Raw genomic sequence first — 23,598 nt, 5'->3', positions numbered from 1 at the left:
GTATTACATCAAAAAGATGAACTTGTAGACGTATTGTCCATTGTTGTAGAGATTTGCTTCTTTCATGGGTATTTACTCAAGTTTCTTTGGGAGATGATGGCTTTTAAATTTTTGGCCTAATATTTTTGGGTATGTTATTCATTAATCACACAGTATTTCCCTATACTCTTCGGAGATTTATTATCATTACTATTTTAAGGATTTGAGAGAGAGAATGAGAGACTGTGTGCTTGAGTAAGCCAGGGGAGCGGCAGAGGGAGAGAGAGGATGCTCAGGGAGACTCCCTACTTGAGCGAGGAGCCTGGTGCAGGGCTTCATCCCAGGACCCTGAGATCATGACCTGAGCCAAAATCAAGACTTGGACGCCTAACGGACTGAGCCACACAGGCACCTGAAGATAAATTCTGTGTTGCTTAAAGAAAACCTGTTAACATTGAAATAAAATTACTTCACTAAGGATTATGTTACATATTTTCATTGTTGTGAATTGCCTATAATGATACCATTTGGTTTATTTATTGCTTTAGCAGCCAGTATTGTGGTCTGTGTCTTCGTTGTGAAAGCAAAGGATCAGATTGAGTTGTGAGCGCTCTTGTATATAAGCACGCTCTGATGGTAATGTTTGATAACATGGATATCCTCCCACTTCCATACCTCAGACTTCAGAACATACGCTCCTTGGAAGGGAAACCCCACTGCAGAGCGTGTCAATAAAGGTGTGGCTCCTTTAGGGTTTGATACCATGGGAATGTACTTTAGAGGAAACACTACCTTTTACATTATTTTTGGCAAGGTGTTTTTCAATATGAACCATTACTAAGCAATACTGAGAGTATTGCTCACCCCTCATGCTTGCTGAAGTATAATCTATATTTTATACATTTCTTTCTTAGAATGTACTTCTATTATAATTTATGTATTACATAATACAAATTATATGTAAGGTAAGGATGATGGTAGACTTGTGTAGTCACTGGAAAAGGATATCTTCTCTCACTCCAAGAGGGGAGAATGTTAGGTGCATTGTTACATAATTGTTAAGAATGGGCTTTCCATATCTTTAATGTTTTATTCTTTAAGAAAAGTCCTCAGAAAAGCATATGTGGTATTAATGGGTATTTACATTTCTGACTATATGAAAAGTATTAGGGTGTTAGTTTAGAGGAGCCATCTTTTCACTCTCAACAGTGCATAGTTCTGGCAGGGAGGGTAAAATCCGTATAAACTTGTGTAGTTTTGATGCAGTTTTCTCTTAAAATAAAAAATGGACCAATTTCATCCAAAGTGGTATCATGTAGTCTTGTTACAGTTATGCTTTAAGATTTCAGTTAAGGGAGACCTTTTCTTTTAATGTACTTATTGGCTGCCGCCCCTCCCCCCCAGTATTTGACAGTATCACTCTGAGACAGGTGTTATGATGCTGAGCATCAGGAAATGTGTGTTATCAGCTGTCTTTGTGTATTAACTTTCTAGGACTTTATGGACTTCAGATCCAAACTGGGAGTATCATGGAATGGCCGTACATGTGCCATAGCTCACTATAATGCTTTTCTTAATGGTCATTACAGCCCAGTTTACAATAAACCTGGTCATTTCTTTATAAGACCACTTTAAACAGAATGGTAGTGATTTTGAGTATTGAATTCAGATATTAAGCCACCCTTTTAAAGACAAAATATTGGCAACTAAACTTGAATAGTTCTAGAGATGGCGTTTCTAGATAATATAGGTAATGAATGCTTTGTAAACTGCAGGTTCACATTTTTGAAAAGTTGAGAAGATAGTATTTTTTTTAAAAAACTTATTTATTTATGAAAGAGAGAGAGAGAGAGGCAGAGACACAGGAGGAGGGAGAAGCAGGCTCCATGCCGGGAACCCAACGTGGGTCTCGATCCCGGGACTCCAGGATCATGCCCTGGGCCAAAGGCAGGTGCTAAACCACTGAGCCACCCAGGGATCCCCAGAAGATAGTATTTTTAGTATTTCTTGTATCATTAAGAATTAATAATATAAGAATTAATAATCCAGTTGTACAGTTTGGCTTCTGGCTCTTCTTATCTGCCTTCACTTTACCAAAGCAATACAGAAGTACAGATATATACCAAACTAACCTAAGAATCTTCAGTGACTTTGCTAATGGATAACCTCACAAGAATCCTTTGTAGTAGAATACTTGTAGGTGGAAATATATAAAAGACAATTTTTGATTTGTAGTATGTCTTGTTTGAAAAAACGTTTTAAGGTTTTATAACTGAGACCATGGGTACTGTTGGATCATTTGGAGTCCCCTTAAATTACATGCAGAATTTCATGTTCATATTCTTTTACATGCAAATTTGCTATAAATAGGTTCATACTCCATCCAATGTCCAGGCAAATTTGAGACCCAAATGAGTTTTGAAAACAGTGCTAATTTAGGGTAGATATTTCCAGTATTTGGGGGTCATGTACCCTAACAGTTTAAAAAATTGAGCGCAAACTTGTATATTTCTAATCTCTAATTGTGTTATCATTGTACTAACCTTTTAGATAGGTTTTAAAAAGCATTCTGTAAGGATAATATACCCAAAACTGTATTCCAGTGGAAAATCTGGGATTAATAGTCTTTGGAGAACATTGGTCCAAGGGATTACTAGGGTAGTTAAGAATCTTTTTTTCTGATTGAGCACAGCAGACATATTTGCCTGTCCTGGTACAAGTAGAATAAAGTACTCTAGAATAGAAATCAGGATCCTCTGTAGAATTTTGGATTACAAGATATCAAGCACTGGTATGCTGAGGCATCACCAGTGCAGACAAGAGGGCCTATCTATGGAAATGAAAAGGAAGGATTTAGCAAAATAGGCTGTTAATATTTTAAAATTATTAGCAGACTTGGAGACTCAAGGTTTAGGATGTAGTAGTATTTAATGCCAGAACATAAAAATTGAATAGTCCGCTCATCTCCAAGAATTATGAATTCAAAGGAAAATCTTCACTGAATGAAAACTGATGACTGTTAAGAACTTTATATTTATATAGATTTAACACTTCTTTCACTTTATTAATTACTGAAACTGGCTAAATTTGATTTTATTGTATTCCTAGGAAGGTGAAAGAAAACATGGATGAAGCTTCCTGAATTTCGGCTTCTGGCATGAATCAAGTTCAGAGATAGGAAATGCTGGTGTCAGTATTCCCTTTCAGGTCAGTCAGTGTCTATTAAGACAGTGTTCCTTGCTTCTCTTTCCTTAGCCATACCCCTCCCCCCCGCCTGATCCTGACTCTGTTGACCTCGTGAGTCTGTGTTGTCCCATGTTTTGAATTAGTGGAGTGTTAATGAATAGTTTATGACGGCGGCCAAGACCTCTGCTCTGCCTCACCAGGATCACTGCCCTTTTCTCTAAGTTGGAGGCGATGTTTAGCTCCAAACTGCCCTGTCTTTCCTCATGGTTAGTATTTATCTTCAGGGAAAAATGAACTGAGAGTAGAAATCACATATTAAACACGTCTTTAAGAAAAAACCTTCCTCTGGGTTTTTAGTGATCCCAAGTCTAGAATTTTAGCCTTAAGTTTCTTGGAAACTGTGTAATCTTAAAAATGATTTAATATCATAAACTCAGACCCATACTAGGGATGATACTAGCTCTCTATCTTCCTTGCTGATTTCTACCCTTTTGTAAATAGGTAATGATTTTCCTAGTATTTTGTTAGATACAAAATTTTTTGAAATATTTACATTGTGACCTTTATGACACAATTCCAGTGACAGTATACTGCCATCCTAATAGATCCAGGAAGTATTATTTTAAGGATGTGTCCTTCCTAATCACATTATCTGGTGATGATATACAATCTCTTCTGTTCTTGCTACTAGAAAAGTAGTCCCAGGGACCAGGAGCTTCAGCCTCACCGGCTTCTTGAGAGTGCAATCTCAACACACAGCTCACCAAATGAATTTGCCCATTTTAACAAGATCCCAGGGGATTTGAGTGCACGCTGACATACTTGGAAACTTTGAGCAGTTCCACCCTTTTAAGGTATCTGATGCCCATGCAGCACAAAAATGTGAGAGTTCTGTTTTGCATTCTGTTATCCAACTCTAGAATATTAACTTTGAATAGGAATTCTCAAAGCTGGTCCCTAGACCCTCTAGGAGCTTAAGAATACACATTCTCAGGTCTAGCTACTAAACAGGAATTTGAGGGTGGGATCCAGCAATGCAGTGTCTTATTTCTTAAAAGACCTCCAGGTAGGAGTGCTTGGCTGGCCCAGTCAGATCACTTGACTCTTGATCTCTGGGTCAGGAGTTCAAGCCCCATCTTGGGTGTAGAGATTAGTTTAAAAAGTAAGTGGGGTGGTGCCTGGTGGATGGTTCAGTTGGTTGAGTGTCCAACTCAATCTCAGCTCAGGTCTTGAGCTCATGGTTGTGAGTCGGAGCCCTCCATTGGGTTCCATGCTGGGTGTGGAGTCTACTTTAAAAAAAAAAAAAGAAAAAAGAAAAGCCATCCAGGTAAACGGTTTTCATCAGAGAGCCACCAATCTAGAGAATTACTTATTAAAAAATTAGAATTGCCTTTTGAAATTAGAGAATGCTTGTATTGTATGTTCTGTAGACCTTTTGTTGGCATTAAATTTTCAAATTGCTTAATTTGTGTTCTTTACTTAGAATATGAAGAAATAATCGCAAAGTATGTAAGTGGAAAAAACTTAATGTGCAGAGGCTAACTGCGCCACAGATCAAAGCTGTGGCATTATGTGGCTATTAGCTTGTCAGGTGGATTTGTCATTGGAACTTTAGGAATTTGAAGTTGATTTCGGAAGAGGTGAATAGTATTTAAAATAACTGCTTTTCATCACAGATATATTAGTGAAAAGAAAGTGGTTCATTTCAGGAAGATACTAACTTTTACCGTTTATAGAAGTTAATAAAATGCAGAAGTCTTATTAAAAATTCAGTATCTTCAGGTTATCTTTTTAAAATGTTTCTCATGTTTTCAAGAAGTAGCAGAACCCCCTGGGGCTCATTTCAAACACAGACCCACCGTTTGAGATTTACAGAGCCCGTTTGAGATTTACAGAGCCCGAGAATTCCAACAGCCTGGTGTTGCTCTGGTGTGGGGACTGCATTTTCAGAGCCACTGTTTTTTTAAGTATTAACATATTTAACTCTTCCAGCACTTAATCTCAAGATGAGCTCACAACAAGATACTAGTTTCAGAGAGATAGATTACTGAAGAAATACAGGTCCAGTGTATTAATTCAATTCTTGAATGTGTTTTTAGGTTTGTTACTAGTGACTGTAGCCTAGCAAATTATTTTCTTTGTAACAAACTTCTGTTTCCAATAGAATATATACAATAGATACTAATTTCTGTTTGCTAACAAAGAATTTATCTTTTTTTTTTTCAGGTCATTTTGTGGGAGAAATGCTTATAAAGACAGAGGAGAAACAAGCCAGAAAACAAACCTTATTTCATTTGTGAATTTATTACTCCATATAAACAACTATGGATATATGAGTATCCTAACATTTGACATTATGCCTCATGGAGTTTTCTTTGGTTAAAATACTATCTGGAATAGTGCAAACTTCCATTATCATTCAGTTTTTTGTTAAGATATATACTTACCCCTTGGTGTGGTCTCTGCCATGGAGAGTAGTACGGTAGTAACCCACAAATACATAATAGCCAGTAAACTCCCCTTTCAACTTCCTGTGAGAAGCATTGGAGGGATTTCTTTTTTTTACCACCCATGTGGCCTATAACTTTGGGTTGGTCCCAAGATAAGGAGCTAGTCATGAAATTTGGCAATGTTGTGAGAAGAATCCTGTTTTACTACGGCCATATATATTTTAGCCCAAAAAAAGCAAAGAATGGTGGATATGAGCAAGGCAGAGTTTTAGAGTAATGGAAAATTCCTTCCTTCCAAGTTAAACTGATGCCCAGTATTATAGAAGTGGGTTAGATTACAGCTGACTGGGCTTCTTGGGAGCTTTGGATGAGGGCAAAGGACTATTTCCTGATTTTAATTTGGTCCTTAGTTGTGACTCCTCATTGTAATTACACTTTTCTAGCTTACTAGTTAGTTACGCTCTTCTGTACTTGGAGATACAAGGCTTAGAATCCCAGATTTGGTCTGAAAGGAGAACTATCTCAAGTCAGCACAGGACAGAGGAAAGCAGTGTGTGTTCTATCAATGGTTCTCATTTATTTAGCCAACACTTGGACCAATAAAGCTTTAAAATTTTAAAACAATTTTAGGGCTTTATGAAACAGGATATAAAACAGTAACTGCATAAAATATTAAAATTTTCCAAATTCTTTTAAGGTACTTCATAAATCCTTTTTGGTAATTCTGGTGTACATAGCCTTCTTTTCCCTGGTCTTTGCTCATCTCCCTTCCTTCCTTCCTTCCTTCCTTTCTCTTTCTTTCTTCCATTTACCTACCCTCCTTGCTTTAGAGACACTAAACTTGCTTGATAAATGCTCTCTATCAGGTCCTTTCACTGTTAACATTTTGGATGCTAAGTCTTCTTCCAGCACTAATAAATTTTTGAGAGCTAGCAGTGTTAACACAGTTCTTTTTTTTTTTAAATTTTTTTTATTTATTTATGATAGTCACAGAGAGAGAGAGAGAGAGAGGCAGAGACACAGGCGGAGGGAGAAGCAGGCTCCATGCACCGGGAGCCCGATGTGGGATTCGATCCCGGGTCTCCAGGGTCGCGCCCTGGGCCAAAGGCAGGCGCCAAACCACTGCGCCACCCAGGGATCCCTATTAACACAGTTCTAAAGCACTTAAGCTTCAAATTGCAGCGTCCTGACATTTTACTGAATAAGGTGAGAATGGCTTGGGAAGACAGTGTATGAAAATGACCTGTTCTCAGAGTCAAACTGAACTCCCTTATAAGTGTTCAACATTTTGGTAGTATTGGGTACTAGACGCTGCTCTTTGAAACTATTATGGGTAAAAAAGTATGTGCTTTCTATTATAGGCATACTCAGGAGTGAGCTAGATCTGAAGATATAGAAGTGAAATTATTGACTCAGTTATGTTGTCCTCAGTACCATATTGACTGGAATAATGGCTGAGAGGTGATTTTTAAAAATGTATTAGAGAAAGCATGAGTGGGTGGGAGAGGGAGAAGGAGCAGAGTCCTGCTGAGCAGAGGGGCCTGATGCAGGGCTCTATCCCAGGACCCTGAGATCCTAACCGGAGCTGACGGCAGATACTTAACTGACTGAGCTACCCAGGTGCCCCTGATAATTTAAGATAAAATGGAAGTAAAAATGTGTACTATTTGCTTTTCAGTGAGTCTGGCTAAAGAATGATATATCCCATTTGTGATGGTCTGCTTAATCAGATTGCCCATGGCTTAGATATAAAGCTCTGTATCGTGTATACTTTCGAAGAAGACTGCTTTGGTTTTGAAATGAAGTAGCAGGCGAATCTGTAAACCATTTGGTAAGGTGCTCCTTGAGAATTGCTTTGTCTTCCACAGAAATCTGGCTCACACTTTGTACACACTTTATTTGAATGTCAAAGTAGCAGCATTGTCAGTATCTGGTGGAATGAGCTGCCTCATCAGAGAACCAGCAAGAAACCACTCAAGTGCAAGTCTCTATACAATTCAAGTCGTCTTCTACTTAAGAAACCAGAACTTTAAGAGTGGACAAGTGTGCAAACTATAGAGCAAAAGGTATTAAATTGTTTGGCTCTGCTTTCAATTCCCAGTAGACACTACTGTTTTACATAATTTACTTCCACATCTGGCATAAAACTGGTAGAAGCTGAGACGGACAACTCAAGGGTTGTGTTACGCCCAAGTAATCTTGCACTTTTGTCCTCCTTCCATGACCCTGCTCTTCTGTCAAAATAACTTGCCCAATTTCCCATAATTAAGTTTCATCTGGTACAAGATTTTTTTTTTTTTTTTTTAAGATTTATTCATGAGAGAGAGGCAGAGATACAGGCAGAGGGAGAAGCAGGCTTTGCACAGGGAGCCTGATGTGGGACTTGATCCCAGAACTCTGAGATCATGTCCTGGGCTTTGAAGGCAGATGCTCAACCACTGAGCCACCTAGGATTCCCCAAGTTTTTTTTTTTAATCCTTGCTGACTTCCTAGCCTTCATACTATGAAAAGAAGAAAGTTTATCTTAAGTTTCTTAAGTTTAGAAGCCTAAACTTCTAAAAGAATTACTCATCAGATTTCCTACTTGTTTTCTAGCCTGGCCTTGCCTTTTTTTTTTTTTTTCCACTTTAAAATATTTTTTTGTATTTATTCATGAGAGACAGAGAGAGAGGCAGAGACACAGGCAGAGGGAGAAGCAGGCTCCATGAAGGGAGCCCCATGTGGGTCTCAATCCTGGGACTGGGATCATGCCTAAGACGCTCAACTGCTGAGCCATCCTGGCGTCCCTGGCCTTACCTCTTGGATAAACCGTATGTTACTTTTTTTTTTTTTTTTACGTTACCTTTTAATATGTGCTTATAAAGCTGATACTATCTTAAGCATGATTTTGAGATAATAGAAATTTTCTTTAAAAATCCATTTCTTGGGCAGCCCGGGTGGCTCAGCAGTATAGCACTGTCTTCAGCCCACGGCCTGTCCTGGAGACTGAGGATGAGTCCCATGTCAGGCTCCCTGCATGGAGCCTGCTTCTCCCTCTGCCTGTTGTCTCTGCGCCTCTCTCTGTCTCTGAGTAAATAAAATCTTTAAAAAAATAAACATGAAAATCCATTTCTTGGGACGCCTGTGTGGCTCAGTGGTTGAGCGTCTGCCTTCAGTCCAGGGCATGATCCTGGAGTCCCAGGATCGAGTCCCACATTGGGCTCCCTGCATGGGGCCTGCTTCTTTATGTCTCTGCTTCTCTCCATGTGTCTCATGAATAAATAGAATCCTTAAAAAAAAAAAAAATCCCATTTCTTCTATATGTATTAGATGAAGATACCATTTCCCTGACCGTTCCTGACGTATCCACTGCTGCTAACTTTTTTTCTAAAAAGCTATGAAATCAGATACATGGTTCAATATAGCTGAAAAAATTCCAGTCCCAGCCATTATTTAAAAACTTACACATTAGTATCCCCTTGAAGTCCTGACACTTGATACAAAGAAAATAGATCAACATTTGGGGTTTTATTAAGAACAGTGTACGAAAAGGCAATAAGTAAAAATGTCTCTCTGAAATGTGTATACAATGAATGTTTGTGGTCTGTGTGACATTCTGAAATTTTTTTCATTAAAATTCTAACCTCGATAGTCCAGAGTGAGTTGGACTTACTAGTTTGCCATATATTTCTTAAAAGACTATGAGAGACCTGTAGGAAATCTCTAGAAACAGGTAACTTAACACGATGCACTATGTGGCAAATAACCTTGGATGGCCTTTTTAATTTCCAGTGTTTGTAATGAGGGCACAGGCTTTTGAAAATTACTTGATGGATTCACAAGGATAAAAGTTCACAACTAGTATCTTCTTTTAGGCCCCAGTGTCCCGGTTTATATTTTTTGCTGTATCTTAGATTCTGATTTATAAGAACAAGATAACTGCAAACACACAACATTGTCACCTCCCAATTCAGCATCTTTGGGAACTGCATATTACAAACAGATCAGACCTCCTCCCTCGAATCTGCCTACCAAGTTAGAAAATCATCCTTCAAGGGCAGCAAATTCACACGTTATTTAGTGCTTGAGTAACTTGAGTATCACATATACTCAACTGTTTTTTTTTTTTTTTTTTTAATGATAGTCACAGAGAGAGAGAGAGAGGCGCAGAGACACAGGCAGAGGGAGAAGCAGGCTCCATGCACCGGGAGCCCGATGTGGGATTCGATCCCCGGTCTCCAGGATCGCGCCCTGGGCCAAAGGCAGGCGCCGAACCGCTGCGCCACCCAGGGATCCTACTCAACTGTTTTTAACGCAGAAATTCACCAGGGCTAATAGAAAATTTCAAGTTAGAAAAAAGATTTTTAATTTTCTTAAATAATCCTATGTACCATTCCACATTGTGGAAACACTTAAGTATGCAGTCTGCAGACAACATTGAAATTTCAGAACAATGGCACAAATACTTACATCTCTATTTTATAATATATTAGAATCACCACGTCCCATCTTAGAGCCTGTAACAGATAACAGTCCTGAAAATGCAAGAAGTTTACAGTTGAAACATCAAATCTGGAGGTGTTCGCTGTGCCAGAGTCCCAAAACGGGTCCAGAAAGAACTCCATCCCAACTCTGTTAGTCACTGCAGCTGTACTCTATATGCACCTATTAGCAGCTTAACCTGTTGAAAGAAGAGAGACCTAAGTTTCAGAATAGATCCCTTACCAAGTTCCCCTTTCTAAGAAGAAGGAAAATGCATGACCAAGATTTGCCAGTCTTGTTTGGCAAAGTTCTCAAATTGGTCATCAATTCAGGATGTTGGATTTTAAGTGCTGATGATTTGATTTTTAGGTTATTATATAACTGTACTATCTGTTACATAGATTTTTGGTCCAGCTTCATTTTACAAAGAAATGTTTAGTAAACAGTCTAGAGAAATACGTAATATGTCATACATTAAAAAATAAACCCGAGAATACAGCTCTGACTGCTCAGTCCTGGAGATGACACACAGTCTATGTCTAACACCTGTAGATTCTGGTGCACAGCTATCCCAGAGATCATGTGTTTTCCAGGACAGGCACACCAGGAACACAGCATACACGGCATTCTTGGAATTTTTTTCTGGTGGTGAAGCAATAGGAATAGCTGCACTGAACGTGAGGAAAGGATTTTCACCTTAGCAGAAGGCGCTTCCGTCAACCTTATGAAGAGTTTATTGAGGCCTGCAGCAGGGCTGAACGAGTAAACAAAATGACTATCCTAGGAGAGAGACCACAAAGAGTGTTTTCTCAGACAAACTTCTACATCTGAAGGGCATCGCTCTAAATAAAAACACCGCAGATCCCAATTACATAAAAGAACACAAATTTTATACTTTATATAAAGCAATTTGCTGTGGTAACTTTTCCTTTGATTTTTCAAAATGATACAGATGGCAAAAAAAGCTTCTAAGATTTATCTGCAAAAACAGCATCCAGATAAATCTTTAGGATTAGCATGTATCCAGCCATCATGTTTAAATCTTCATAAACATTAAGGGCTTATTAATTCAGCCCAAGGAAAGAATTCTTAGAGAAGGAAACGTACACAAAGATTCTTCAAGACTATTTTTTTGTTAAAATTTACATAGCTACTAATAGTTATTATACATCAAAATTACAGTAAAATGTTTCCCTAAAGCTATAAGCACTAACACTAAGCATAAAAACACCAATTTTCTACATATTTGAAACAGAGAATGGGTGTACTTTAAAAATTTCCTAAATTCCCTTTAAGTGGATGTAATTATAACGGTGTGAAAAGGTGAACTATTTAAAATCAGACAGTATGTTTCTTGTACCTTAAGAGTTTATAACCAGAACGCTCAAAAGACATTATGGTAAATGTAAGTTAAGGCATATATATAAAACCTTAAAAGTCCAGGCTTTTAATGACAAAACCTAAGATAATTTTACTTTATAGTTATGGGTTACAGCCTCATTTCCAACTGGTTTAATTACAGTTAGCGTATTTTATTAAAACACAAAAGTCATCTGTGCTTCTGGATTAGATTAGAAGAATGTACTTTTCAATAACGAACTATAAAAATCTTACCAGAAAAACTGGAAGTTGAAATTTATCATTTAAAACTACAGCTTGTACACTACATGGTCCACAGAGCCGAGCAATAACTTCTTTACCCAAAAAGTTGGCATGGAAAATAAATAGCAGGATGCCAGAGCCTGAATAAGGGAGATGTAAAAACATTTTAATACCAGGCCTAACAGGGCCGCCTTTCAACTCTGCAGAAGGTGCACCTGTATGTGTTGGAAGAAGTCCCCGGAGTATCCCCGAGTACCATGCCCATGCATACCGAGCAATCGGGAGTCCTCCAATTTAGTGTTACCTGGCATTCAACTGCAGACCCCTTTTATTTTTTGTTCAAGTAATCCCTACTGACAGCTCATGGAACAAATATTTAAAAATATGCTTTTCTACATTAATTTTGGTCTAAAAAAAGTATTTAAAAGTTGCTGCTAGGGCACCTGGGTAGCACAGTTGGTTTCGGCTCAGGTCATCATCTCAGGGTCTGGGAATTGAGCCCTACACATCGGGCTCCACACTCACTGGGTGGTGGTCTTGAGATTCTCTCTCTGCCCCTCCTGCTTGTGCTCTCTGCAGTAAATACAATCTTTAAAAAATTGCTGCTAAATGTGTAAATGTCTATGGAGGTAAATTTCTATGACAGTTGTCTTTGGGTGTGAGTTTGAATGACTGTCCATTTTCTTCCACATAGTATTTTGCCTTTTCCAAGTTTTCCGGTTAATAATAAAACTTGTTTGGGGGGGGGGGGGGCAGCATGAGACTTGAAGCTTCCAGTAACTATCCAAAATATTCTGCATGACTCATTTTTCTGAACACCATACTTTTAATATAACAAAATCTATGAACTCTGACCTTTCTGATAAGCCTTTAAGATGAAAAAAAAAAAAAACAAAACCACTGATCCAGATGAAAAAACCACTCCTTTTATGAAGAGACTTCATCAAAAATATCCCAAGGAGCCATTTGCTTTATTTGCTCTGTGCCCCTGGCTCTCTTTACCTCTCCTTTCAAGCTATTTGAAGTTTGTCATACTGATTTTGCTCTCTAGCTTTAAAATGCAATACCCCCTTCCTCCCACCCCCAGAGTGCTGAGCTTCAAAAGAAAAGGTCTACATAGACAACATAGAGAAAGCTCCTCCTTTGTCTTTCCCCATTTGATCTGAGAGGAGGTTGAGTATTACTGTCTGCATAGAGGAGAGTGGTGGGAACTTCAGAAAGACCCAAATGGGGACTAGCAGTTCTGCATTCGGGTACTGTTTAACCAGACTGAGATCTAAGGAAGGGGTGTTTGTTAGCTCTACTCTGACAAACGCTTCAAGTTCACAGAGAGAAAAGGACAGGAGGGACCCTAGTTTGCTAATAGTTGTTTCATGGTACCAGTAACAACATTTTTCTCTAGCCAAATGAGGTGTTAATCACAATCAGATTCTAGAGGAACCAAGGTCAGTGCTGCTCGAACTTGAGTGTGCTCATAAATCACCTGACATCTCACCAAGGTGACAACTGAGAGTCATGTCTGGGAGAGGCCTGAGGGTTTGCATTTCTAACAGCTCCCAGAGCAGGCAGAGGAAAACCTTGCAGGATCTTCTACCTGCAGATGATTCTTTGGTAACATTTTAGATAAACAGAGAAGACTTCTGGTGGCCACAGACACTGCATGTGCACAAAAAACATTCAGTAACCCTCAGGCAGTCCAGGTGCAGGAGCCCAGGAGCCTGGCCCAGCTCAGCTCTGCCCCAGCGAAGGGACAACAGAGGTGCAGAGGCCAGAGTATGAAGTGGAATGAAAGCTCCAGCCCTGAGAAGAACACCTGCTGCAACTGCGTCTTTTGGAATCTTTTTTGGGGGGGGGGGGGGGGGGATTTATGTAGTTTACTTCAAAGATTCTCTGGTCATAGGTTTTCCTTAGGGAAATTCTGAGAAATCTGCAGTTTCTTACCAGATGAAACTTGGAGATTTTTGCCCTAAGTCCTACCCCCACCCCCTCCCTCCATTTTTTTTAGTTTGTTTCCCCCCAAAACAAGACTCACTCCCCAGCAGTGCAAATGATCCACTTGGACAGCTGAAACCACAAATGATTCTTCAATGTCAAGTTCACTAAACACTGGTGTTATAAATGACTGTATTTTATTTATTTATTTTTTTTAAATGACTCTTTAATTAAATTTTCATTAATGGACACATTTTTAAAAATGTTTTTGTTTTTTTAACATAAAAGCCAGAACCCAGCTGCATACTTCCATAAAGGCAGAAACAGTATTCCCTCCACGTAAACACCCTGGATCCATGTCCTAGAGAAAAGCCACACCATTCGTGGTCTTGCCTGCAAAGCAGCTGTTAATAAGAGGCTAGGAAGCAGAACCAAAGTTCCCATCTCCTGCTACTCAACTTTCCTATGGGCCAAGACACTTTTAGTGAAATTCAGGAAAAACACCAATTCTGGGCTTATAATCTTAAAGCTAGCGTAAATTTCATATAACTCAATTTTAATAAAAAGTAGTAGAGTTATAAATATCCAACTTTCATACTTTTCTTCTTCCCCTCTGGTGCAAAAAAGGTTTCATTAAAGCATGGGGAACAGCACTCATGGGCAGAAAGAACAGCCTCAACTTCCATGCTTTTTATTTTTAAAAAATTTAAAAGATTGGGCAGCCAGGGTGGGTTAGCGGTTTAACACTGCCTTCGGCCCAGAGCATGATCCTGGAGACCCAGGATTGAGTCCCATGTCGTGCTCCCCACATGGAGCCTGCTTCTTCTCCTTCTGCCTATGTCTCTGCCTCTCTCTGTGTCTCTCATGAATAAATAAAATCTTAAAAAAAAAAAAAATCAAAGATTGATTTATTTTGGAGGGGCTGGGGGGGAGAAAGAATCTCAAGCAGACCCCCCTCTGAATGTGGAGCCCAATCTCATAACCCCGAGATCATGACCTGAGCCAAAATTAAGTCAGATGCCTAACCAACTAAGCCACCAGGCACCCCTATGCTTTTATTTTTTATTTATTTTTATTTTTAGATTTTATTTATTTATTCATGAGAGACAGAGAGAAAGGCAGAGGGAGAAGCAGGCTCCACGCAGGGAGCCCAACACAGGACTCGATCCCTGGTCTCTAGGATCAGGAACCTGGGCTGAAGGCGGTGCTAAACTGCTGAGCCACCTGGGCTGCCCTGCTTTTTATTTTTTAAAAGACTTTGTCAGAACGAGCACAAGCAGGGGGGTAGGGGCAGGGAGAGAAAGTGGGAGAAGCAGGCTCCCTGTTGAACAGGGAGCCCGACTTGGGCTCTATCCCAGGACTCTGGGATCATGATCTGAGGGGATGCTTCACTGACTGAGCCATCCAGGTGCTCTCCCCTATGCTTTTTAAACAGTGCTCTGTGGATCCCTTAAAGTCACCTGGGATGGTAGGTATTAGCTGGGTCTCTTCTTTTCTGCCAGAGTAGCTCTGCTATTCAGTATTTTACATAATTGTGATATATAATGGAATTCTTTTTAAAAATCAGTTGAGGGGCTCCTCGGTTGGTTGGGCATCTGGCTTCAGCTCAGGTCATGATCCCGAGGTTCTGCAACTGAGTCCCACAACAGGATCCCTGCTCCAAGGGGAGCCTGCTTCTCCCTCTCCCTTTGCCTGCCGTTCCCTCTGCTTGTGCTCAATCTCTCTGTCAAATAAATAAATAAACATCTTTAAAAAAAATCATTTGATATTTAGTGTCACTTTTCAATCAGAGAAAACATAGGCTTACCTTCTGGTATGTTCTGTGGGGGTTTATAATTGAAATCCGTAGAAAAATCTGGCCCCTCACAGAGACGATGACATGCTATTGGGAAAATTGGTTCTAACAGAGCAAGACGTGCTTCAAAGTAATCCCTTATTGTTTCTTCTGCTACTCTTGAAAGTCTAATCAAAAAGTATAGTAAGAGTTGTTAATATTAATGTAGAAAATAATCGTCAGCCACAGTATTATCAGACTGTTGAATACTGGTAAGTCCTTCCCAAATCAACCTTTTTTTAAAAAAAGATTTAATTATTTACTTATTCATGAGACACACACAGAGAGAGGCAAAAACATAGGCAGAGGGAGAAGCAGGCTCCCTGTGGGAAGCCTGATGTGGGACTAGATCCCAGGACCCCACAATCACCACCTGAGCCCAAGGCAGATGCTCAACCACTGAGCCACCCAAGCGTCCCCCAAATCAACCTTTAAAAAAAAGAAATATAACTTCCTACTCACCCTGTCTCCCCACTCTATTTTTCTGTAGCACTTAGTATCTGATACACTATATAACTGTCTTACTGTCTATATTGTCCAGGGAAATTTAGGCTCTAAGTGGGCAAGTCTTTTCCACTCGTTGCTGTCTCCATCTCCCCAGCCTTCTGAATATTTCCTGGCACACAGCACTCAGTAACTTGTGTAACGAAAGTGAAAATTCCATTAAACAGCAAATTTGGGAATTGCCACATTCAAACATATGTCTTATTATAGTACTTAGATTAGAAAGTAGTTAAATAAAATGATCAGGGCTAATTCACAAAATATTTTAAAATAATCTTGCTGGAAGGTAACCAACTTATTTGGTTTGGCCATGATATTCCAGTTTTAGGAGTGGAATTCCACTGTATAATTCACCATGTACACGACCTTTTGTTTTTTGTCTCCCATCTGAAATTTACTTTACTTTCTCTGTTTAGAATATAAATCCTGGAATTGGGAGTGACCATTATACAGGCATGAAGACCCAAGTCACACCCTTAAGTGTGTTGGAGGAGGAAGAGAGGCAAAGAATGGCTTTTCCTGCCCAAAACTGCCTACCCTTGGATCCCTGTTATTTTGAAAAATAAACACCTTGTGTTAGCTACTGTTTGTCAAGTTTCTGTTATGTGTTGCCAAAATAACTTATTAGTTTCAGAGGCAGCATTTAGTGATTCATCAGTTGCATCCAACACCCAGTACTTATCACATCATGTGCCCTCCTAATTGCCCATCATCCAGTTACCCCATCCTCGACCCACATCCCCTCCAGCAGCCCTCAGTTGTGTCTCTTATGGTTAGCCTCCTTCTTAATTTTCATCTTATTTTTCCCTCCCTTCCCCTATGTTCATGCTTTGTTTCTCAAATTCCACGAGTGAAATCATAGATTTGTCTTTCTCTTATTTCACTTAACGTAATACCCTCTAGTTCCAACCATGTTGCAAATGGCAAGATATCATTCTTTTTGATGGCTGAGTAAGCCCAAATAATTCTTAAGTGAAAAAAGTACTAAATTACTTACATGAACTTTCAATTAAAATAAAATGGTTTAGAATTCACTTGAAAAAGAATGAACTTGAATGGATAAACCGTGGTACATCCAGACAATGGAATACTATTCAGAGTTAAAAGGCAAGCTATTGGGCAGCCCCGGTGGCACGGTGGTTTGAGCCGCCTGTACCCTGGGGTGTGATCCTGGAGACCCGGGATAGAGTCCCACGTCAGGCTTCCTGTTGGGGGCGTGCTGCTTCTCCCTCTGCCTGTGTCTGCCTCTCTCTCTCTGTGTGTGTCTCTATGAATAAATAAACAAAATCTTAAAAAAAAAAAAAAAAATACAAGCTATCAGGACACCTGGGTGGCTCAGAGGTTAAGCATCTGCCTTCGGATCATCCTTTAGATGATCCTGGGGTCCTGGGATCGAGTCCCACATTGGGCTCCCTGCAGTGAGCCTGCTCCTTCTGCCTGTGTCTCTGCCTCTCTGTGTCTCTTGTGAATAAACAAATAAAAAAATCTTAAAAAAGACAAGCCATCAAGCCATGAAGACATGGAGGACCACTACATTTATACAGCATTTAGTCAAATTATGGAAGCAGCCAAGTGTGCATGGACAGGTGACGAATAGATAAACAAGAGGTGGTATGTATATTATTCAGCCATAAAGAAGAATGAAATCTTATCATTTGCAACAACATAGATGGAGCAAGAGAGTGTAATGCTAAGTGAAGTAAACCAAAGAAAGACAAATACATATAGTTTCACTCATACATCGAATTTAAAAAACAAAGCAAATGAACAAAGGAAAAAGAGACAAACCAAAAAGCAGACTCTCAACTATGGAGAACAAACTGATGGTTATCTGAGAGGAGGTGTCTTGGGGGGATCAGTGAAGGGGATTAAGAGTGATGAGCACTGAGTAATGTACAGAGTTGCTGAATCAGTATATTGTACACCTGAAATATAACACTATGTTAACTGGAATTAGAACAAACAAAAATCAAAAAAAAAAAAAAAGAGACATGGAGGAATATTTAATGCATATTACTAACTGAAAGAAGCCAATCTGAAAAGGGCAAGTACTATGATTCCAACTGTATGACCTTCTGGAAAAGCAAAACAGTAGAGATAATAAACAGATGAGCGGCTGCCAGAGTAGGGGGGCAGGAAGGCCTGCACTGGCAGAGCACAGAGGATTTTTAGGGCAGTGCTACTCTGTATGACAGTAATGGTGGGTACATGTCCTTATAACATTTGTCAAAACCCCAAAATGCACACCCCCAAGGTGAACCAATATATAAAACATGGACTTTGAATGGCAACTGTCAATGTAGGTTCACTGGTTTTAGTAAACACACCACTCCAGTGATACATGTTAGTAGGGGAGGTCGTGCATGTATGGAAGCAGAGTATACACAGAAACTCTCTGTACTTTTAGCTCAACTTCACTGCGAACCCGTAACTGCTCTAAAAAATACGTCTATTAAAAAAAAACAAACTACAGATTAGTTTTAAGAAAGCATAAGCCCAATTACGAGAATAATTAGGATTTTAAGGAGATACTCCCAGTTAGAACAGTGTTAACTTTTTTAAAGTTTGAGATTTAATAACTGTCAGAAAAATAATTCATATGCCACTAATTAAATTTATGATCTTTTGAGAACAGAAACCTATTAGGACTTCCATTTAACAATCTTCTTCTGAGCAATTTACACAGGCCATTCTAATTACGACATGTCCAAACATATCTTGTGACCTAACCATGGCACATTCGCTCACACTTACGTCTCTAAATGATTCTTCAGCAAGTCGTACACCAACACATTGTTACACTGCTTTGCAAAATGCAGTGCACTATTTTGGTGCTTTGACAAAATATTGCAGTCAGCTCCACATTCAATCACGAGTCGTACGATATCAGAATTTCCTCTTTTACAGGCCTACAATGGAAAAAAAGGAGTTAACTGTAAGATAAGTTAGACAGCAATCAGTGTTTTCCCTTTCTCCTCCTGTGAGCCCAGCAGTTCTTTGTGAAGAGAAGGGCAAGAACACTGGAGAGGGGAAGAAAACCTGGCATTAGGTCTCACCAAGGATTACAATCTGATACATAACCGAAAAGTGTTACACTCCTTTTAGTCAGTGAACAGTACTGAAATCTGTGCTACATTCAATTTCGAAAACCCCTGAATCGTGGAGAATTGGGCAACTCTGAAAAAGATACTCTGTCCCAAGACAGAACAAACACCAGGCCTTTCTAAGCTCCAGAGTGCGCTCCACTCTTCAGACCAAGTCTCTGAGCATCACAAAATAATTTCAAAACTTCCTAGAAGCTGCTTTAAAGGAGACTAATTAAGCATATATACAAATTTGAATTCAGCAAATTAAAGATGGAGCTGGGCACAAAGACCATTTCTAGAGTAAAAAGACCTACCACCTCCAGGTTCTTTCCTGTTACTTACTCCCTGTGGGGCTTCAAGTAATTAATTAGTTTATTTATTTCACTTAAAATCAAGTGAAAATATAGTCTGTACCTATGTAGTGACAGTGGAGAGAGAAGTGGATAGACTGACCGGTATTTTAAGAAGGTAGAATTCACAGAATTTGGTAACTGAAGATGTTTGGTAATCCTGTTTCTTAATTTTGGGAATTCAGGCAGTATATACAATGGGAGTGGGGTTACATTTGAGCTGGAAAGGCTCAGAAGATGTTTCACATGTGTATCTTTTTCAGTGTAATTCTGAGTTTCACTGTTTCCATTTGTCCAAAGTGGGTAACAGTACTTCTGCCTTACAACACCGAGGCTGATACCATATAACACACCGTAAAGGATGAGGGCAAGCCAGTTAGATTTCCTGTAAGAACAAGGCTATCAGGTGTGCTACTACTCCAGACTGTATTTCTACAGAGTAGATTTTTAAGTTGTGCAACTGCTAGGTCAAAGGGCATGCATCTCAGGTATATCTGACAAATGCCTTTCCAAAGATGTATGTAACCTGGTGGTTCTCACTGGGATGGTTTTGCCCCCAGGGGAATTCAGGCAATGTATGGAGACATTTCGGGTTGTTAACAACCGAGGGTGGGTACTAATGGCATCTGGTGCAGAGGTTAGGGATGCTGTTGCACATCCTACAAATGATCTGGCTCACAATGTCAGGAAGGGGAAGGTTGAGAAGCCCTGTTGGAACCAATTATATGCCCGACATCAACAGGTGAGAATGTGGTTTCTCCACACCCTCACACTCTGGTAACGACCAATTTTATTTATTATTTCTGAGATGATAGGTTTTTAAAATTGTTTCAAAAATTTCTGAAAATCTCCTCCCATGTTTATTTCTTCTAATTCTAAAAACCAATGTAATACACTAAATCCTTAAAGCTGAAGAAACAAGTACCAAAAAAATCCCAACACAAACAAAAACCAGATCAAAGTAAACAAAAAACAAAAACAAAATTTACATACAGTTATCAGCAGTCTTATTTAGACAGTAGTTAAATATCCTTTGAGATCTTCTCTGGGAAGAAGCAACAAATTGTCCCTCGACCCCTTCCCCTCTGGACACTGCCTTCCTCCTCCTCAGCTCAAGTCCTAAGTGCCTACAAAATCCAGCATCCACTTCCTCACTCCCTGCAACCACACCCCTCAAACCCAACAAACAAAGATGCCAACACCCTCTCCAGTGCTACCTCCCAAAAGCACTTCTCAGCTTATTTTTCTTTGGCATCTCTGCCTCAACAGATGCTACAGGTCAGCTCCTCCTTGAAACGCCCAGGACACTGCACTCTGCTGATCTGATCTTCCTTCACCTTCTCTGGTCTTTCCTATGTGGCTGCCTTCCATCTCTGGCCTTTAACTCTCAGTGGTAATCCCACTCTCAGCCTGGGTCTGTAATTGTGCTGTCTACACAGATGAACTCGAATCTGAATCTATAGCCTACCCCTCTCTCCTAAGCTAAAGATCCATATGTGAAACATCTGAGCGTTTCCAGCTCAAATGTAACCCCACTCCCATTGTATACACTGCCTGAATTCCCTAAATTAAGAAACAGGATTACCAAATACCACCTTCAATTACCAAGTCCTGCAAATTCTACCTTCTTAAAATACTGGTCTATCATCCACTTCTCTCTCTCCACGGTCACTATATAGGAACAGATTATATTTTCACTTGATTTTAAAAACAACCCTGTAAGTCTGCAAACCGTTCATCTTTTTAATTAATTCAATCTCCCTACTGAACTAGGGGAATGAGAAACTACCACCTTTGGTCTGATTATGTCCTTTTCCAACTTAAACCTTTTAGTGGCTCCCAACTGCTCTCAGGATCAAGTTGTCCTAATTCCTCAGCCCGGATGCAGACCATGTCCATGCTCACTGCCCCATGTGCACACCTTTATGCGCCAGACTACTTAAGCATTTGCTCTTTAGAATGTACATGTTGATTTCTCAGTAAGACAAGACAATGTCTTATTTCATGTTTGAGGTGCCACCTCTGCTCTAAGTATACAGCAAGAGAAGCACACAAAGGAAAATTAAAATTCAAAGGTAGGGCTCCTGAACAAAATAAGCATTTCTATAAACCAAAAATGAAACGGCAATAGAAGCAGTGAGCAAGGTTCACATCCCGAGTGTGGAAGAAGGTTGAAGGGACAGGTGATCCTGGCCTTGAGAATAACAGAAATTCAAGACCATGCTCAGGACCAGGCCCAGGGCTAACTAGGGCCTGTATCTGTGCACTCTTCCAGACTCACGAAAGACTGCTGAAAATAGGTAGTACTAACACCTACTTCGGCCAACTTCCTTGCACAAAACTGCATCTAGGAAGGGGGCAATAAGGCAGAGCCTCCATGTGGGGAACTAAAGCATGGCTCGATGTCAGGAACTGCCATGTCTTAACAGCATCTTAGTCCAAGAACCAAAATAGAAACATGCCAGACTGGGCTGAGCCCAAGTAGAGGCTAATACAAAAGTGCCAAACAGGGAAAGGAATTAAAGGGAGAGTCCTGGGGGGTGGGGTGGGGGAAGCTTTAACAACTTTCCACTCAAAACGTTCCACAAACCATAACTCCAAACACACAGGAAGAATTGAGGCTAAGGATGAATCCACCCATGTAAAGTAATAATGAAAGCACATGGTGTTCTTTTCCACTCCCTAACTGTGCATAGCCTAGTCCAGTTCCTGGTCACATAGTTCATATATTCACACAGCATGCAGCTCAGATACATCACATCCCCTGTCTTACCCTCCCCGCCCTTCTAAATGAAATCTCTATACTCAACATGGGGCCTGAATTTACGACCCCCAAGAACAAGAGTCATATGTTCTACCAACTGAGCCAGCATCTATCCCACCTTGTCCCACACTGCTGAGCCTGGTATCACTTTTAGGTAACCCCACGGCTCTCTCAGCTTATTCCTATCACACTCTTGCTCATACCATCTTCTAATTTTGCTGACTTGTTTTTTCTACACATCTGTGTCCTGTTCCCCATCATATTCCCAGACCCTACAGAGTGTCTGGCAATCAGAGGCATCAACAGGAACACCTGTCAAGACCAAAGTGAAGTATTTACCTTCATTAGAGCAGTCTCACCATTGCTCTGCTGGACATTTACAAAAGCTCCGGCTTCCAAAAGAATAGCCACTGTAGTTAAAAAGTTCTATTAAAAAAAAAAAAAAAGGAAACTTAATTCCCAAAATTCTTTAGAAGATAGTTTTTGATGACTTGAAATTTTTAGCCACCAGGGAAAATACTTGGATTTGCATGCAGGCAGGTGAGCATGTATGAATGCACAGCCATACACAATTTGATAGCAACTTCGATTTGAAGTTTAAGTACTGGTTTCAACATAAGAAGCTCTGTATATCAATCCTTTAAAAAAATAATGTGGGAACATTTTAATTAAATTCTTAATCAAAAGGAACACTTAATTTCAATTGGAAAAGATTTTTAAAAGATCTAAGACTGAAACCAGCATTAGTACATTAATCAGAGGCCCTTCCCCCTTTTTAAAGTAATCTCTATGCCCAGCTTGGGGCATGAATTCACAACTCTGAGATCAACAGTCTCAAGCTCTACAGACTAATAAGCCAATCAGTACCCTCAGGTTTTCAATATAAATCACTTCCCACTAGTTAAATCACATTTTGAAAATTCAATTATAAAGTACTACTGTTGATTAAAAAAAAATTTATTCATAAGTCCTAAGTGACTATATGAGGGTTATATTTCACCACAGAAACAGACTCTGTTCTGGTCCACAAGCTGGAATTCCCAAAGACTAAGTAACTGATGCCTTCTGAGTTCCCAACCTTCTCAGCCGCATGAATGAGGGCAGTGGTCCCGTTCTTCTGTCGGCCATTCACCTTAGCCCCTTTCCTGATGAGGAGCCTCAGCAGGTCATCTTGCCCTCCTGCTGCAGCAAGCATCACCAGGGTCATCCCGCTCGAATCCTTCATTGGTTTTGTTGAGGAAAAAACATGTCAATGTCTATCAGAAAAAATTTTAAATTAAGTCTTTTCATCGATGATGTTTCAATGTGGAATCACTTAAATGCACTGATTTAAGCAGCTACTTAAGGTTTTCATGAAAATATCCTTCTAAAAAACAATCAGAAACTAATACTATATAATTTCTTTCATAAACACCATAAAATTTTACAACTTCCATGTGTTTCAGCACTC

The 23,598-nt window shown here is 39.7% G+C and overlaps 2 protein-coding genes across 3 annotated transcripts in view; one reads left to right on the top strand and one right to left on the bottom strand.

The window, feature by feature from the left end:
• The window catches only part of PSPC1 (paraspeckle component 1), a 107,454-nt gene extending 90,922 nt beyond the window's left edge, over nucleotides 1-16,532 (top strand). Inside the window, exons 11-13 of one of the 2 annotated variants that reach the window (XM_025996623.2) lie at nucleotides 3,088-3,186; nucleotides 5,392-7,076; nucleotides 16,365-16,532. The gene's annotated coding sequence lies outside the window, so the exon portion shown is untranslated. Of the gene's footprint in view, nucleotides 1-3,087; nucleotides 3,187-5,391; nucleotides 7,682-16,364 lie in introns of both variants that reach the window. The other variant, XM_072719776.1, reaches the window with a different exon arrangement.
• Nucleotides 9,937-23,598, bottom strand: part of MPHOSPH8 (M-phase phosphoprotein 8) — a 50,878-nt gene continuing 37,216 nt past the window's right edge. The window contains exons 8-14 of the mRNA XM_025996621.2: nucleotides 23,227-23,367; nucleotides 22,488-22,574; nucleotides 18,703-18,857; nucleotides 15,418-15,572; nucleotides 11,691-11,818; nucleotides 10,773-10,856; nucleotides 9,937-10,275 (exon numbers count right to left, since the gene is read on the bottom strand). Coding sequence (XP_025852406.2) covers nucleotides 10,234-10,275; nucleotides 10,773-10,856; nucleotides 11,691-11,818; nucleotides 15,418-15,572; nucleotides 18,703-18,857; nucleotides 22,488-22,574; nucleotides 23,227-23,367 — 792 coding nt within the window. The 3' untranslated portion in view covers nucleotides 9,937-10,233. The remainder of the gene's footprint in view (nucleotides 10,276-10,772; nucleotides 10,857-11,690; nucleotides 11,819-15,417; nucleotides 15,573-18,702; nucleotides 18,858-22,487; nucleotides 22,575-23,226; nucleotides 23,368-23,598) is intronic.

This window comes from Vulpes vulpes, chromosome 9 (assembly GCF_048418805.1).
Source record: "Vulpes vulpes isolate BD-2025 chromosome 9, VulVul3, whole genome shotgun sequence".
In the NCBI taxonomy this organism is placed as follows: domain Eukaryota; kingdom Metazoa; phylum Chordata; class Mammalia; order Carnivora; family Canidae; genus Vulpes; species Vulpes vulpes.
Note: the sequence above shows the minus strand (reverse complement) of the source record. Positions and strands in the feature narration are given on the sequence as shown.